Below are 18,540 nucleotides of genomic sequence, written 5' to 3' on the forward strand. Positions count from 1 at the left end.
TTCATCTTTGAATTGAATCTCTGTACACATATCATTTAAGAATTAGAGTCATGAATTATCTACTGCTAACAAATATTAAGAAATAAATTATGTAAACAAAACTTAAAGGAAAGAGGTGTTTTGGTTATTCAATTATGTCTTTATCATTTTCTTCTATAAAGTATTTTTTTGTTTGTTTTGTTTTGTTTGATTTTTTTTGGCTTTTTGGGGGGTCACACCCAGCACTGCACAGGGGTTACTCCTGGCTCATGCACTCAGGAATTACTCCTGGAGGTGCTTGGGAGACCCTATGGGATGCTGGGAATGGAACATGGGTCCGCCACGTGCAAGGCAAACACCCTACCTGCTGTGCTATTCCTCCAGCCCCTTCTATCAAGTTTTAACCATTTATCCTATTGGTATTAAAGAAACAAAGTTACAACCGAAAGGTTCAAACAGTTGACGTAACTGATCTTAAGTTAAAAGAAACAGCAAAAAGTATAAGGTCAGTGGGGGCTGAAGAGATAGCACAGTGGGTAGGGCATTTGCCTTGCTTGCAGCCGACCCTGGTTCGATTTCCAGCATCCCATATGGTCCCCTGAGCACCACCAGGAGTAACTCCTAAGTGCAGAGCCAGGAGTAACCCCTATGCATCGCTAGGTGTGACCCAAAAAGCAAAAAAAAAAAAAAAAAAAAGGATAGGTCAGAGATAGACGTCTCAAGCAAACAGTCAAAATTTATAACCTCTCCTGTATCTGTAGAATATTAAATACTTACAGTAAAATTCTAAGTAAAGCTCTGGGTCAACCATCTACATGACCAAAATATGAGGAAAATTTTCTACATTCCTCCACACATATATGTCCATATACATTAGAGGTGGCAGGAGTGAAAATCAAGGGCATTGAAATGTTTCTAGTCTTCAGGATAAACTTTCTATGTTGCAAACAAAAAGTATATTCAAAACTATCAACAAGACACAATGAGAGTGGTCACACTTTTACCATTCATCCCCTCCAAAATTTTATGGATAAATTTCAAACATCTTTGACAATCAGAATTCTTTTTTCCACACTCTTTTGTATTGCTTACTACCTCTCTCCTCCTGATTGAAAGAATGTAAACCACAAAAATTTAGTAAAGAGAAAGGGGAATCAAAAATTACATCACTTCTCCATCAATGATTACCACCCATAAGATAAAGCAGGATGTACCTTATATCCTATTATAATGAGACTAGAACTCTCCAAAGAACAAGGATGGGAAAAACATTCATTCCACTTTTTCTGAACCCTTAAGTGAAAAATGCTTGGGACATGACAAATGAATAATTTTTCAAAATTACTTATAAATCCCTTGATAATAAACACTCAAAGTTAACCTCAAAAATAATCTGTAACAACGCTGGTTTTCATCACTGGAGTATTCCTATAAAATATGACATATAAAACAACGCAAAGAACAAGACAATAACTTACTTGAGTCGGAACAAGTACAGGAGGATAGGCCATCTTGTGATGCCTGTATACCCAAAATGCACAAATAACAATCCCCGCAATTAACATAAGTGGCACCAAAGAATAGAGCAAGATGTTGTAATAGGGTGGCTTGGGTGTAACTGGATTCGAAGTAGCTGTAGAAAGGGGGAGAAGAAAACAAATTAGAATTGGTTCACAGAATTCCATATAGTACTTATTTTTGTGTAAAATCTTAGAAGAAAATAAGGGGGAAGGAAAGGAGTAAATTAGTTCATCAAGACAAATATGATTTGCTTTCAATATATTACTCGAAAAGAATTGTGTCTTCCCTGTGTACTTACGTTGTGTGACTTCCATCTCAGGAAAATAAGAAAACCTTTCGTTACACATATTGCCCTCACAGCAGCAAAAATATACTTCAGGGCTGTCCTTTTTTTCTATACAATCAGTCCTATTAAAAAAAAAAAGAAAGAATTTAAAAATCAACAGGATAATATTAAATGTACATGCTTTTCCTAAATTTCTTCTCAAAGATAAAATATGTAATTTATAGTCAAGTCCAAAATTTTTATTGGAGCTGATCAAGCTCAGATGATAAAGCCTTAAAAGCCAAATGTTTTGGGTTGATCTTGTTACTTTTTCATTTTTTTTTTCATTTCATCATCCTGTTATTCGTCGATTGCCTCGAGCAGGCCCCAGTAACGTCTCTTACATCCTAGCCCTGAGATTATATTCAAGGCTCTTTAGGAGAATGAGACCCATCATTGTTACTGGTATTTGGCATATTGGGTACGCCACGGGAAGTTTGCCAGACTCTGCCCTGTGGGCAGGCTACATTCGATAGCCTGCAAGTTTGTCCAAAGTAGGAATGAGACAATAAGATGTCATAAAAAAAAGATCTTGTTACTAAGTAATCAGAAAAAAAGAAATCAAGAGGGCTGGAGAGATAGTACAGAACGTAGGGTGTTTGCCTTGCATGTGCTTAATCTCAGCTCGATTCCCGGCACCCACGATGATCCCCTGAACTCACCAGGAGTAATTCCAGAGCACAGAGCCAGGAAAAAACCCATGAACATGCTGAGTCTGGCCCAAAAGCCATTAAAAAGTAAATAAATCAAGAGCTGATTTTACAATAATCACATGGTTTCCTTGGGACTACTGCTTTAATCTTGGTTGTCAGTGATCAATTTAAGGCAATCATTTATTTTCTTTTAATTATTAGGAAAGTTTTATAGAGTTATAAAGAGCACAAACCCCCCCCCCCCGCCCCTCAATTGCTCCAGATGTGCTTTCTACACAGAAAATACTTTGCCGTTTTGATAACTATAAAACCTGAGCATAAGGGGCCAGAAAGAGAATACAGAGGATAAAGCATTTTCCTTGCATAAGGCTGACCTGTATTCTATCCACAGCACCCGAGATGGTCCCCTAAGCCCACCAAGAGTGCTCCCTGAGCTTACATCCAGGAATAAAGCCTGAGCACGGTTGGTTTCCCCCCCCCCACCAAAAAAAAATTAAACATAATGTATTATATGTATATGTGCAGTAAACACAAATACATATATGAATCTATCTATATATAATACACACCCATATTTTGAAAGCTAATTATCTCACAATACAATGTATCTCAACATTAGAGACACAAAGCAGGCAGATCTGGAAATTAGAATGCCATTTTTGTAGAGAAACATTTAAATTCCCTGAACACAATAAGACTGTGATAAGCAACAAGCAGAGAAAAATAGGTAAGAAAAACCATACAGGAATTAGTACTCAAAAATTTGAGTTGGACTTGGTTAAGAAAATTAAAATAGAAGCTGGAAAGATAGTACAGGGATTAAAGCAGTATAGGCACTAAAATAAATGACCTGCATGTGATTCAGTCTCTGACACCACATGGTCCTCTGAGCATCACATGGTGCAGGACCCCACACACGTATGCTTGTGTGTCTGCTTGTGTGTCTACGTGTATGTCTGGAGACCCTGTCCTCTAGATAACATTCAGGGAATCCCTCACATCACAAGGCCTGATCAGTATCCTCAGATCCTGAAATGCCTGCCTAGCTGGGAAAATTGCAGGCACCACCCCTTCTCTCTCTGGCCTCCAGAGTGACGTTTCCATAGACACCAAAAAAGAAAAAAAGAAAAAAAAGTAGCCTTACAATAAGCTAAGATGCCAAAAGGTTAAGGATTAAGCCTCTAATATGTTTCATAACCAAGCATAAATATGCAATACTTATTAGAAAATAAACATTTAAATATTTCTAATAAAAATTAGGTGGGGATTTTTAATTTAAGTGAATTTTAACAGTTATTAAAATAATATGGTTGAATCTAATTGTAGTTGAAGGTAAAGGTAAAGGTAAAGGCCCTCCCGTTGTTCGTGGATTTGCTCGAGCGGGCCCAGTAACGTCTCCATTGGAGATTTTGTTGTTACTGTGTCTGGCATATCGAATACGTCACGGGGAGCTTGCCGGGCCTCCGAGAGGGGCGGAGGAATCGAACTCGGGTCGGCCATGTTGGCCGCGTGCAAGGCAGACGCCCTACCCGCTGTGCTATTTTAAGAAGCAGGCAATTTTGACAAAATCAAACTTTGAAATCTATAGCAATATCCAGTAACAATGATAAGTCCGTTCAAACTATTTATAAAGAAAAAAATTGAAATTTTAGTATTTAAAAATCATTCCTCAAATTATACATTAAGTAAAGACCCTCCCGTTGATCATCGATTTGCTCGATCGAGCGGGCCCAGTAACGTCTCCATTGGAGATTTTGTTGTTACTGTGTTTGGCATATCAAGTACATCACGGGGAGCTTGCCAGGCTCTGCCGTGCGGGCGAGATACTCTCCTTAGCTTGCCGGGCTCTCCGAGAGGGGCGGAGGAATCGAACTCGGGTCGGCCATGTTGGCTGCGTGCAAGGCAAACACCCTACCGCTGTGCTATCGCTCCAGCCCTATACATTAACATGATTTAATAAATTCAAGAAAACATTCTGCTACCCAATTCCATATTTTTTATCATTACCTTTTCCTTGACACTTTGAAAAATCTTAATCTTCTTTTCCTTTCTCTTACTATCTTTAAAATGTTTTTTACTTAAATACAGAGCATAAAAAAAGTCAAACACTTTTTTAAATTAACATTTAAAACTTATAAACAAAGCTGGTTTACTGATTATCACTGTTAAGACAAAGCATTTGCATTGAACAACCTCATTATCCAGCAAACTAATTTATGGTGAGAAGACTTTAAGTGAGATGCTCTTCTAGGCTTTCTGCTAGGAATCCCAGATTTTTAACTAAGAATAGTTTTGGGTAAGGTGTTCCTCCCCCACTTAGCCTAAATTTTTATGAACAATTATAATTCACTTATAACAATTTTAGATAAGCAACATGCATATATTATAAACATCATTACACGTCTAGTTAACAAATTTCTTAAAAATTTTTATGATTATAACACAGCTACAGCTTTCCTTCTGAGAACTTTTATATATTTTCTCTCCCAGCAACATTCAATATATATAAAATCAAGTAATACTAACCACAGTTATTATGCTATACATTACATTGAGACTGACTTGTTTCAGCAGGACTTATTTGTAACTGAAGATTAATACTTTTTGACCACTTTTACTTCTTTTGTACTCACCTCGCACTCCTCCCCTCTCCCACCCCCCAACACACCTCTGCTTCTGGAGAAATATAAAGGATATCAATCCATTTTCTGTATTTGCAAGTTCAGTTTGGATTTTTTAAAATAAAATTTAAACAGAAGTGAGATAATATAGCATTTGTCTCAATTATTTCAAATTAGAATAGAACTTTAAATATGTCACAAATGGCAAGTATTTTCTTCATGACTGAATAATATTCCTGTATATTTTCACATGTAAGAATACTCACATATACAAACATATATACAAAATACATATACATCTCAGACACATGTGCAAGTACACACATGCTGTAGTATAATGTACTTGTGACATTTCCTTTAGTTATTCATCTATCTCTGAATACTTAGGTTGTTTCCTTCAAATACTTAGGTTGCCTTGAGTTATTACAAATAATGATACAATGAACATGCATGTATCTTTTCAAGCTAGTATTTTCTTTTCCTTTCTATAAATAAGAAGAAGTAACCTGTATAGTAGCTTTAACTTTCAGGGGGCCAGAGAAATAGTGTAATAGGTAAGTTACCATGCACACAGTCAATCCAGATTTGATCCCTAATACTGCATACCCTAAGGAGCACCAGGAATTATCCTTGAGCATAAAACCAAGAGTAAACCTTGAACTGTGCCAAATTTGACCTTGAACCCTGCCAAATTTGACCTAACTACCCCAAAAACACTTTGCAAGGGGGTGGGGTGGAGGGAAGAGAGGGTATAACCCCTATACTGTTTCCATAGTGTGTAATTTTCAAGAAATAATGCTTTCACTATTCAAAGATTCAGAAGTATATTCTAAATGCCAAATACATATCAAAATGACTATTTAATTCCTCATATTGTCAATCAACTACAGATTTATAGTTATCAACAGAGGTTCCTAAAAATAGAGGAGGTATCCTGTGTCCCTTGAAATATCAGTATTCTGGACTTCAAATAGTCCAGGTATACATGACTTTACTCTAGAAATCATCAGAGTGAAAAATTCTGCGATCAGGCAGTTTAAGTATGACACCTACAACTCTTAATAGAAAGATCACAGGTGGTCAATAGCACATCCATTATGTTTATTTTCAGTACAGAATAAAGCAATTTATGCAAGTTATTTTAAATAAAATATACACAGTAACAACAAAGTCTCCAATGGAGACGTTACTGGGCCTGCTCGAGCAAATAGCCTTTTATAAGGACATATTAGTTCTGGTATAATTCTGAATGTCAAGTTAAAATAACTCTTGGGATAAGAACTCTGCAAGAAAAAAAGGTGAGTGGAGAATGTAAGATCAATTTCTTCCTGAAACATAAAGAAGGAAACTAATAAGAAATCAAATACCATTATTATACTCTATTTTCCTTGAAAATAGATTTTTCAAGATACATTCTCTTTCAAAGCAATTTTAAAATCCTGACATAGTAGGAAAAGAAGTGATTCTTATCTAGACCTTTTACTCTTTCATAGATTATTCAAAGACTAAGAAAAAAAAACATGTTATATTTCTTACATTGCTTTAAAAGATACCACACCTTATTATTGTAACATGTTATAATAAACTCCATAATCACATTTTAAATATCATTCCTTTACAAAAAAAAGGAATAATGAAAATTATACAACGTTATGAGAAAAAAAGACAAAATTTCCTTACCTGTCATAGCAGTTGATATCATCCAGCCAACAGCCTTGCTTTACTATTTCAATGGAACCAGAAATATTCTTCCAGGTAGCAAAACAATGTCGCCGTTTATCTTTGTCACCATAACAGGGTTCCACACCAGTTCGGTTGGTTCTATCTCTCTCCCAATTAGCATTATAGAAAATACACTCCTGAGTTTCTGATCTGCCAAGTATAGCACCTACAAGATAATAAAGTAACAATACATAAGTTTGTAAAGAAATTGCCTCTTAGTATAGCGATCTCAAGTGTTCCAAAAACATCATTTATGTACTGCCTAAGAACTGGTTTAGAGTCTGTACATTAATATCCACTATAATGAAAAGTATCACATAAAGCACAAGATCTCTATGGAAAAGACCAGTTTCATTTCACGTAAGAAATGTCCTTGATTAAAAAAACAATAAAATTGTTGGTTTTATTAAATCTCAATGTATATACTTTTTTTCAATATTCTATGTCATAAAATGAAAAGCGAAAGCACTTCACATTATATACTTAAGTATAATGGAATCTCAAGGAAAACTCTTTGAATGACTGAGTATTGAATAAATCAACCATGGTTATTCAGATTTAAATACCTGGCAGAGCAATAAAAATGAACCAAGTAAATCTATTATGCCAAGAAAAACAACAGTAAGAAAAGCAAATTATAAAATTCTAATTTCAAGCAAAAACTAAGATTCCCCCCCTAAATTTCAACTTCTATCATCACCATCCTGACACCTTCTCAAAAAGAAATTTTCTGATGCGACCCATGGTATTACAAACATATGCGAAAACAATGAACAATATGGCCAATAATTCAAAGGTTTATAACATCAAAAAGCACTACTTCCCAAATGAATTTCCAAAGACCAAAAAACACAAAAACAAAAATCCATTCAATGCTAGCGACAGCACAGCAGGTAAGGCATTTGCCCTGCACACCTCCGAAATAGCCGACCCAGGTTCGATTCCTCTGCCCCTCTACGAGAGCCCAGCAAGCTACCGAGAGTATCTCACCCGCAAAACCTGGCAAGCTCCCAATGATGTATTCAATATGCCAAACACAGTAACAATAAGTCTCACAATTTGCTGAAACGTTACTGGTGCCCGCTCAAGCGAATCAATGAACAAGGGAGGACAATGCTGCAGTGCTATAGAAGACATAATGCTACACAATAATTCACTAATGATTTCCGAACTATGCTGTAACTACCTTATAAGAAACTCTCCCCCTGACTCATATAGAAAAGAGACTGAAAGCCTAAAATAATTATGAAAAGGACGTACAGAACAGAACTCATACTGTTTTAAAGGCTTATTATAAATGTTCAGTAATCCAAACTGGAGGAGTGTGGTGGGGGAGAATGTATCAATGGGACAGATTAGAGAATCCAGAACAAACCTCTACATAAATGTCAACTGAAACACATCAAAAATGAGGCTCTTCCTTTGGGAAGGGATGTGAGTGAGAGGGACTGTCTGTCACTGTCCTCCCGTTGTTCATCAATTTGCTCGAGCGGGCCCAGTAACGTCTCCATTGGAGACTTTGTTATTACTGTGTTTGGCATATCGAATACATCACGGATAGCTTGCCAGAGTGAGAGGGAACAAGAATAATCCGAAATAAAATAAAAATAACTAAAACCTTAAATTGTAAAAATTTTCTTATAGCACATAATACATAGCTACAATAGAAAAAACTGAGCTTTATTAAATTAAAATTTCCTCAAAAGAAAAAGGAAAAAAAGTCTGAGAAAGAATATTTTCAAATAATACCTAAAAACATATACAAATTATAAAGATATACAACAAATCAGTAAGACAACCACCTAATTCCTAGAAACTGAGCAAAAAAATTTAAAAAAAAGTCTTACAAAAATTTTTAAAAAATTACAAAAATATTTTAGTGGAAAATACAGTAATATACCTGGCATTATAGAACTTAATAACTTGTTATAAGTGGCTAAAATAAAACTGGACAGCTTTAAGTTCTGATAAATATGTAAACAAATGGAATTTTCACATTAATGGTGGGAATACAAAATGGTTGGGACGCTTTGGGAAACAGTTTAACAGCTTCTTACAGTTAAACATACACCAATCATACATGATTGGGTATCAGTCTAAGAAATGAAAAACAAAAGTATGAAAATTTGTATCTGAATGTTGAGAGAGGCATTATTTTCAATCACCCAAACCAGAAAACACCCCAATACCCAGATAATGGGTAATTAAGCTTCCATACAATAAAAACTGAACTACTGATAACTGCAGTAACAGATGAACCACAAATACTTTTATCCTAAGTAAACTGAAAAATCTATATAATTCAGTGGGCTGGAGCGATAGCACAGTGGGTAGGGCGTTTGCCTTGCATGCTGCCGACCCAGGTTTGAATCCCAGCATCCCATATGGTCCCCTCAGCACTGCCAGGAGCCAGGAATAACCCTGAGCATCACCGGGTGTGACCCAAAAAGAAAAAAAAAATCTATATAGTTCAGGCATCAATATTATATTCTAGAAAAGTGAAAACTACAGGAATAAAAATAAGATCAGATGTTGCTAGAAGTAAAAGATGAAAGGAAATCGGGGGGGGGGGGGGGGCATGATGGAAATTTTCCGTATCTTGACTTTGGTGGTGCTTTCAGAACTATTTGCTTTAATTTAAAAAACTCATAGACCTGTGTCCGTTAAAAATAGTTTATTCAACTTAAATTATATTACAAGAAACCATTTTTTAATGGGGAGGAGTCCCCAAAGAATAGTTCAATGTTTCAGATTGCATGATTTGCAAGCATATAGTCCTGAGTTCAAATAGCCAGTGTAGCCAATGTGTTGTGTCGAACAATTCTGCTCTGTGGTGCCTAGTGCAGCAAACGATTTTCTGCTGTCAGGTGTGTGTCAACAATAGCAAGGGATGTGACCTGGTGAACACTGTGACCCCTGGCAAGCACTGCAAGGATCTCCTCCCTCTGAGAACACTAAAATCAGAATGTGTGTCACTCAAGTAGTGTGATCCCTGGCAAACCCTTGTGTGCGTATCACAGCTAAAGGAATGCAAACCCTGGTGAGCATATTAACCATATGTGCACTTACCACAACATGATATGCAACATGCAGCAAGCACCACAGTCAAACTGTGAAAGCAAAACAGCCTTAGCCATCACAACAATGAAAATGGGTTGAGGGGGATGGGATGGAAAGCAAAGTTTCAGTTTTAAACCAAATAAATAAAGGGGTCAGGGAGATAGCTCAAAGGCCTGAAGTACAAGCCTAGCATGTTTGAGGTTCCAAGTTAGATACCCAACAGTGCATGGCCCCAGAGTAGCACCAGGTCTAGTCAAGTGGTAACATGTGGCACCACCAGTCACAGGACCCAAGCATTGAAGCATCTGGTGCACAGAGCCAGACAAGTACCAAACACTGTGAGTGGCCTTGGATAACCCCACTCTCCCTCCCCCACCCACTGCTCCTGACTGCTTAGGAAGGTAAACTAATAAATACATAAACAAATGACCAGTTGCTTGAGTATAATATTAAAGAAGAACAATATACACAATTACATGAAAAAAGTATATAAAATACTCCTTCCTGGCATAGGAATGTGATTCAAATGGTACAGAAGATTTCTAGCATACGTGAGGTCCTGAGTTGAACCCCATGAAGTACACCCAAAGTCCTCTGAGTATATCACAATGTGGCCCGAAATAAATATCAGGACTGGCTCCAAAGTACTCTAGGCATTTCTGATTTGTGAGCCCTAGTAAAAAAAACAAACAAAATTTTTTTTAAAGAACATCCCTTTCTGCATCAGCAGCCTGATGGTGCCTTCAGACTTCCAGATAACCCAAAATTGCTACTGTGCCTTTGGCCAGACTCCAAAAACTTGGGCAAAATTTACCAAGAAAGTAAAATGCCAAAAGTTAGCTATGGGGGAGACACACCCACAAACCACCTCCGGCTCAGCAATACAATTGGAGGCAAGGCCTCTCTGGTTCCTGATCGAACTGCTTAACGGCCATGATCTCAGAGACTCAGAGACAAATCTCGGAAACCAGCAGCTTTTGGCAGGGATGCGTCCAGTCCCCGCAATGGGTTAAAGGCGCCAGACCACCCAGGGGGCGAAGGGTGCTGTCCCTCCAACTGCTCCCCCTTGGCGACTCGGTGACCACCATCTTTCAGAGGCTACTGGACAGTCAGGTTTGGGCCCACAGTGACGAGATACACAGGGCCTCACGGGATGGGGTTGGAGCCGGCCCTTTCCCCCCCACCCCGCCCCAACGAGCCCCCGAGTTGCTGCCCACGAACGGCCTCTCTGGCTCCTGATCAAGCTGCTTACTGGCCATAATCCCAGAGACTCAGAAACAAACCTCTGAACCTAGCGACTTTTGGCAGACATGCGTCCAGTCCCCGTAGTAGGTTACCAGTGCCGGGAAACCCCAGGGGGGAAAGGGTGCTATCCCTCTAACTGCTCTCCCTTAGTGGCCACCATGTTCCAGAGGTCACTGGACAGTCAGGATTGGGCCCGCAGTGATGAGACTCATCCCCCGTGACCACCATGCTCCAGAGGTCATTGGACAGTCAGGATTGGGCCCGCAGTGATGAGACTCATCCCCCGTGGCCACCATGCTCCAGAGGTCATTGGACAGACAGGATTGGGCCTCACAGGATGAGGGTGGAGCCGGCCCTTCCCTCCCTGCCCAAACAAGATCCCAAGTCGTCACCCATAAATGGCCTCTTTGGCTCCTGATCAAGATGCTTACGGGCCATGATCCAAGAGACTAAGGAACAAATCTTGGAACCCAGAAGGTTTTGGCAGAAATCCCTCCAGATTTGATCACTTCATCACTTGACATCCCGTTACTCATCGATTTGCTTGAGCGGCCACCAGTAACATCTCCGTTCATCCCTGTCACGTGCTAGTGTAGACCAATGGTGTCTGCTTGTTCTAGGAACATGAAGAGCCTCAAACTAATCGCTCCGGGTCTTGACGAAGAAGTCTGACCATCTCATAAGTGGGCAGCCACACGATCTTTTGACGTCCTGTGGAATCCAGTCGGTAATGGCTCTAGTCCAGTGGACATCTCCAAATCTCATTACATGTTCAGCCCATCTGATTTTCGACGCTTTGGCAAATGAAACGAGACAGCATCCCTGATTCTTGATCACCAAAGGAGGTTGGAACTTTGGATTACTTCTCTCTCTTGAGTGAATCGTGATACTCCAAGCATAGCTCTTTCGATTCCTCTTTGGGAGACCCGAATAGTGTTCTCATGCTGTTTTCATATGGCCCAGGTCTCTGAGGCGTATGTTAATGCAGGAAGAACAGTGGAATCGAAGAGATGTGCCCGGAGTCAGAGGTTCTTTGTCCTCTTAGCTGTTTCTTTGACACTCTTGAAGGCGTTCCAAGCCACTCTCTTCCTCCTGCGCAACTCAGGTGCCAGGTCATTCATCATGTTGACCTCTCAACCTAGGTACACATAACTGTTGCATTCAGAGATGTTTATTCCATTGACAATGAATGGAAGATCAGGAACGAGACAGTTTCTCATAAACATTGTCTTTGTGAGATTCAGCTGTAGTCCGACCTTTCCGCACTCATGGTCAAAATCGGCCGGCATTTGTGCCACTTGGCTGATGTTTGGTCTTATTAGAACGATGTCATCAGCAAAGCGGAGGTGGTATAGTTGCTGACCGTCTATCTTCACTCCCATTTCTTCCCATTCCCGTTGTCACATGATGTTCTCAAGGGTGGCACTGAAGAGTTTCAGTGAAATGGTATCACCCTGCAGAACCCCTTTCTTGATGTCCATGATCACTTCCTTGTAAAATGGTGAGATCCCGGTGGTGAATCCGTAATACAGTTCACAGAGGATCCTGATGTATTGAGTTTGAACGTCCCGTCTGGTTAGGGCTTCAATGACCACTTCAGTCTCAACAGAAGCAAAGGCCTTCTTTAAATCAACGAACGTTACACAAAGCGGCATCTTGAACTCCTGAGAAACCTTAATGAGCTTGGTTATCATGTGGCTGTGGTTGATCGTGCTGAATCCTTTTCAGAACCTGGCTTGCTCGTATGGTTGTCCTTCATCTCGTGTTCTGCAAATCCTATTTAGGATGACTGATAGTTGCCAATGATAGCTGCCAATGTCATGGGTGTTCTTGTACAGTAGTACAGTCCTGCTGGTTTTCTACTGGGACAGAACTTGCATTCAGACAGGTAGCATGTGAAGAGCTGAGCCAGTGTATTGATGAGTACTGATGGCAGGTTCTTCAGGTTTTCAGGTCTGACCTTGTCTGGGCCACGTGCCGTTTGATTCTTTACCAACAAAATGGCTTGTTGGATTTTGGAAGGGAGAACATTGGAAACAACACATCCATCCTGCGGAATTTGGTATGTGGGTAGGTGGACATGGCTCTCAAAGAGATCCGAGTAGAAGTCATGGATATTCTTCTCCACTGCACTTCTGGAAGATATGATAGATCCATCAGGACATCGGAGGGCAGTCATCTTGGTCTTGTAGCTGGCGAAGGACAAGCAGGCATTTCGAATGCTTTTCCAGGCTTCTGCTACACTGGCCAGCACTGCTGCTCTTTTCTCTTTGAGGTCTTCCTTTATTGCTTCTCTGCACTGCTTTCCGAGCTCGGACTGTGAGGCTTGCGCCAAGCCACGTTGGCGAATGAGCTCAAGAGTTTTGGAAGACAGGTGATTTTTTTGTGGCTATCTCTTTCTCGGCGTTGCTCACACAATCACGGAGGTGCTGAACCAGGTGATGGTATTCCTCATCAATGTAGTCAACGGAGATATAATTGTTAAAATTTAACTGTTAAAATTTTGGAATTCCATAATCACACAGCCACTACTGTGGCCATACGACATCATGTTATTCATAACCAGCAATAGAAAACAAATTGTCTATGGTTGCATTTTTGGCAGATCTGAGTGTTGAGGTAAAATCCCAAATAATAATGGTGGGTCTGGTGTCAAAATATTGAATGTAATCAAAGTAGAGAGAGAGTAATGTGGAAATCATCTGCCCCACAGGTAGAGGGAGGGTATGGGATGCTGGGTATACAGGGGTTTTTGGTGGTGGAACTGTTGAAGGTACAGGTGTTTCATTGTATGACCGAGACTTAAACCCAAAAGCTTTATAACTGCACTCATGGTGATTCAATAAATAAAATTATAAAAAAGGAGGGAGGGAAAAAGTAAGGTGGAGTTCATGCCCAATTAAATAAGCCTAATCAATGGCTGAATAAAAAATAGCAATACTCCTACATAAAAAAAAATTAATTAAAACATCCCTTTCTCTAACTATATTTATGGCCAGATTTCCTATTATTGAAACACCATGTAAGAAGAGTCTGAATGAGGAGATGTAAAAATCCAGTTGTCTTTTACTAATCATTAGGTTTTTTAAATTTACTAATATGTTCATAAGAAGTTGGAGTTCTGGGGGCTGGAGTGATAGCACAGCGGGGAGGGCGTTTGCCTTGCACGCGGCCGACCCGAGTTCGATTCCCAGCATCCCATATGGTCCCCCGAGCACCGCCAGGAGTAACTCCTGAGTGCAGAGCCAGGAGGAACCCCTGTGCATCGCCAGGTGTGACCCAAAAAGCAAAAAAAAAAAAAAAAAAAAAAAAAAAAAAAAAAAAAAGAAGTTGGAGTTCTGTAACACATAATGGATTTATTATTGTCATTTTAAGTTTTCTGTCTGGTTTTTGCAGTGACAAGAATAGAACTTAAGTCTCCAAGGCATGCACTTTACCACTGAGCCCCATCCCCAACTCCAATCATTGTGATTTTTTAATAAATATATTTTAATTTTATCTTAATTTCTAATATGAGAAATATTGATGATGTAAACCACAATAAAAGCTTTTAAGTTCTTACACCAAAAAGTTAAGAGCTACTGCTCTACAGTGTACCAGCACTAGGATGTAATTAGAATCTATGGCAGTACTGGTACTCTGTAAAGACTCTTATCTACAAAACACAAAATACCAAAAACTGTCAATATTGTAAACTCTTAGTACTTTGAGAAAGAAACTCTTGCAAACTGGTAACTACTACATCCACTCTACAAAAAGACTGATACAATCATTTATCTATTTTTCAATAGCTGTTCTCTAAAATCCCTTTCCAGAATCTTACTGAAAATATCAACAAAGGTAGTCTCCTTTTCCGAACAATACAAAAGCAATCATTTACTACCCATTTTATCATTTTAAAACAAATAATGAAAACTTCTGTGAAAAAGACCAGACAGTCAATATTTTAAGCTTTGCAAACAACTATGCAATTTTGCAACTGCAACATAAAAACATATGTAAGACAATAAACAAGCAGGCAGCATTATGTCCTAATAAAATTTTATGGGAACTGGAAACTAAATTTCACAGAATTTTTACATGTTTCAAAATATTATTCTTTATTTTTACAACCATTTTAAAATATGAAAATTATTCTTGTTCACAGGTTAAATCTGAATCACAAATTTATATAATCAAGCACCTCTTGAAACAATTTACTAATTCTAACAGCTTAAGCTATAACATGTGATGGACTCTGAAACAACACTGACTGACCAAAAAAAAAAATTCTTTTTGTTTTCCACAGGAGACAGCTTGAATTGGGTTGGGTTGAATAGAGGAGGGGTATATACATATGTGTGTACTTTCTTTTTGCTTCTGGGCAAATAACCACTGTTGATCTAATGTTCCTCCCTAATTAAATACCACTGACTTAGTAGACTGTGACCTGACTTGGAATTAAGTTCACAATTCTGACCTTGATGAACAAGTTACCGAACCTTTCACTAACTTATTTCCACATCTGAGTCAATTTCTATAGTAATTCCAAATTATGGATAATTCCATAATCTTCATAATTCAGTCTGCTCAGCTATAGCAATAATTCAATATCCCAGCATCCAACAAAAATTTAGAATGTTTCTATTCCCAAAGTACAAAAGTACTGTTTATAAATTAATGATTAATATGTTTTCATTTTTCCTAGAAAAGAAATGCAATTCATAGGAACTGAAATTTGAAGAATTTGGCCATACAAAGGCCTGCAAAAAGTCATATTCAACTCTAATGAAAGTATATTTTAATTAAAGCAATTCATTCTGGTATATTTGGTGTTATGTACTTTCCAGGGAACAAAGTATTAAGATAACATACCAATACGGATTTTTTTTTTGATCTTCCAAAAACAGAAAGGGGCTTTTTTCATTACTTTATAAGATTAGTATAACCCTGACACCAAAAACAAAGATGGCACAAAAATGCATACCAATATCTCTCATCATCACCATCAACAAAAAGTTTTCAATAAAATTTAAGTAAGTATATTCTCTATCTTGGAGATCTACTCACTTCTCAACCTAAATTGTGGACTCCGTCCTCTCCTCTTTGGAGAGGCCTGATTCTCTCATTCTCTTTCTCTTCATACTTTCCTAAATAAAACTACTGTACTTCATTAAAAATAAATCAAACAATACATTTGTAATTTATCACAACCAAGACAAATTTATTCCAGGTATGCAAGGTTGATTCAGTAGTACTGTAGCACTGCACTGTCCTCTCCTTGTTCATCAATTTGCTCGAGCGGGCACCAGTAATGTCTCCACTGTAAGACTTGTTGTTACTGTTTTTGGCATAACGCCATGGGGAGCTTGTCAGGCTCTGCCATGTGGGTGGGATACTCTCAGTAGTTTGCCAGGTTCTCCGAAAGGGAAAGAGGAATCGAACCTGGGTCGGCCAGGTGCAAGACAAATGCCCTACTCACTGTGCTATCACTCCAGCCCAAGGTATGCAGGTACGCCAAGTTTGATTCAGTATTTAAAATCATCATCATCATCGTCATCATCATCATCGGGTGGGAGCAATAGAAGGGCTAGAGGATATGCTTAGTCTGAGAGAGCCCTGGGTTTGATTCCCAGGACACACTTCATCCCCAAGCACTACCAAAAAAACACTCTTGTACCAAGCAAGAAGTAGTCCCTAGTCACTGCCAGGTGTGGTCCCACAACCACAGAAAACCCACCGGAAGAAATCCATCGATGAAATATATCAAATCAATACAATAATAAATAATGAGAAAAATCACATGGCTTTGCCATTATGTCATCAGTAGAGAGAAAATTCCTGAAACACAGAGTAACGAAAAGGTCTACAACTATCATCATACTTAATGGTGAGAGACTATATGCTTCCCTCCATGTTCAGTAACAAAGTAATGAAGTCTACTCTCACCATCTTACTGAAAGTCTTCTTAGTTTATTAAGAGAAAAAAAATAAGGGCATGGGACCAGAGAGACAGCACGGGGATGAAGGCACTTACTTATCTTGCAGGCAGCCAACACTGGTTTGATCACTGGACTGACACTACATATGATTCTCTCTGAACACACGTCCAGAAATAAAGCCCTGACAATCACTGGGTATGTGCCCCACCCCCCAAAAATTAAGGGTTTACTAAATTAAAAAGGTGATATAAAATTGTTCGTATCTGCAGATGAAATCTGCTAGAAAATCCTAAGAAACCATCAAACAAAAATTCTAGAAGAAGTGAGTTAAGTAGTCAAAGGAAATACAATAAAACCACAAATATCTACTTTATTTCAATATACTGGAATATTCTAACAGATCTGGAATTAAAAATGAAATAGTGGTTAAAGTTCTTCCTAAGTAAGAAAGTACTTAGATGAAACCTAACGTTGGGGGCCAGGGGGTGGTGAAAGATAAGCTCAACATACAGAGTACTTTAACTCTCACGTGTAAGGTCCAAGTTTGATTCCTAGCACACCACACACACATGCATGCAGGCACACATGCAAGCGCACACAAACGCACATGCACACACACATGCACATGCACACACACATGCAGCACAGTCTGTATGGTAAAATATAAGTATATGTATATAAAATGTAGATGAAATAAATCAACGTTAAACACTTGGAAAGATATACTGTGTTCATAAACTGGAGAACTCAACAGATGTCAATTCTCCCTAAACTGATACATAGATTTAATGCAATTCATATCAAAACCTTAGTAAATCTCTTTGTAGACATAAACAAGCTTATTCTAAAAATGTTTAAAATAGAACCGTGTCAAAATTTTTTTTCTGATGTAAAGCCTTCTGAGATAGCTGCAGTAGTAAAGAATAACACTATGCTTCTGAACAGAGGGAAGCACACAGTCTTTCACCATTATTTGGATGAGGGACAGACACACTTATCAATGTGAATAGACAGAAAACCCAGATCCATACAAATACAGCCAATTAATTTTTGACAAATGAGCAAAAGTAATTCAATGAAGGCGGGGCAGCCTTTTCAATAAATGATAGTGGGAACAATGGGACATGATTCAGGCAAATATATCTTGAATGCCCTTCCCCCTGTTATCTATCACTCTAATAGTTCCTGAATGCTTCTCAGGTTAAATCTTAGAAAAAGCCTCCCAAGCTAATAAGTATCTTTATATGACATTTTCCCAATGTTCTCAAGATAGACAGTGAAATACAAAGAGAGAGAGAGAGAGAGAGAGAGAGAGAGAGAGAGAGAGAGAGAAACCCTTTAGTTAGGACCACTCCTTCCCCCAAATGTACTCTATAGCAGTACAACATAAAATATTTTGTCATAGTTATTCACTGTCTTTAACTCACCCTCATTTTCCATACTCCACTGTGAAACAAGTCAGAAGCTACTTCCCAGAGTTACAGTGTCCTCCC

General features: G+C 38.6%; 1 protein-coding gene across 2 annotated transcripts in view; it reads right to left on the bottom strand.

The window, feature by feature from the left end:
- Positions 1-18,540, bottom strand: part of ACVR2A (activin A receptor type 2A) — a 103,409-nt gene that overhangs the window by 32,771 nt on the left and 52,098 nt on the right. For both annotated transcript variants that reach the window (XM_056117588.1, XM_056117587.1), the window contains exons 2-4: positions 6,780-6,987; positions 1,799-1,908; positions 1,458-1,612 (exon numbers count right to left, since the gene is read on the bottom strand). In XM_056117588.1, the coding sequence (XP_055973563.1) occupies positions 1,458-1,612; positions 1,799-1,908; positions 6,780-6,987 (473 nt within the window). The remainder of the gene's footprint in view (positions 1-1,457; positions 1,613-1,798; positions 1,909-6,779; positions 6,988-18,540) is intronic.

This window comes from Sorex fumeus, unplaced genomic scaffold, assembly GCF_029834395.1.
Source record: "Sorex fumeus unplaced genomic scaffold, SorFum_2.1 ptg000035l, whole genome shotgun sequence".
NCBI classification, from domain to species: domain Eukaryota; kingdom Metazoa; phylum Chordata; class Mammalia; order Eulipotyphla; family Soricidae; genus Sorex; species Sorex fumeus.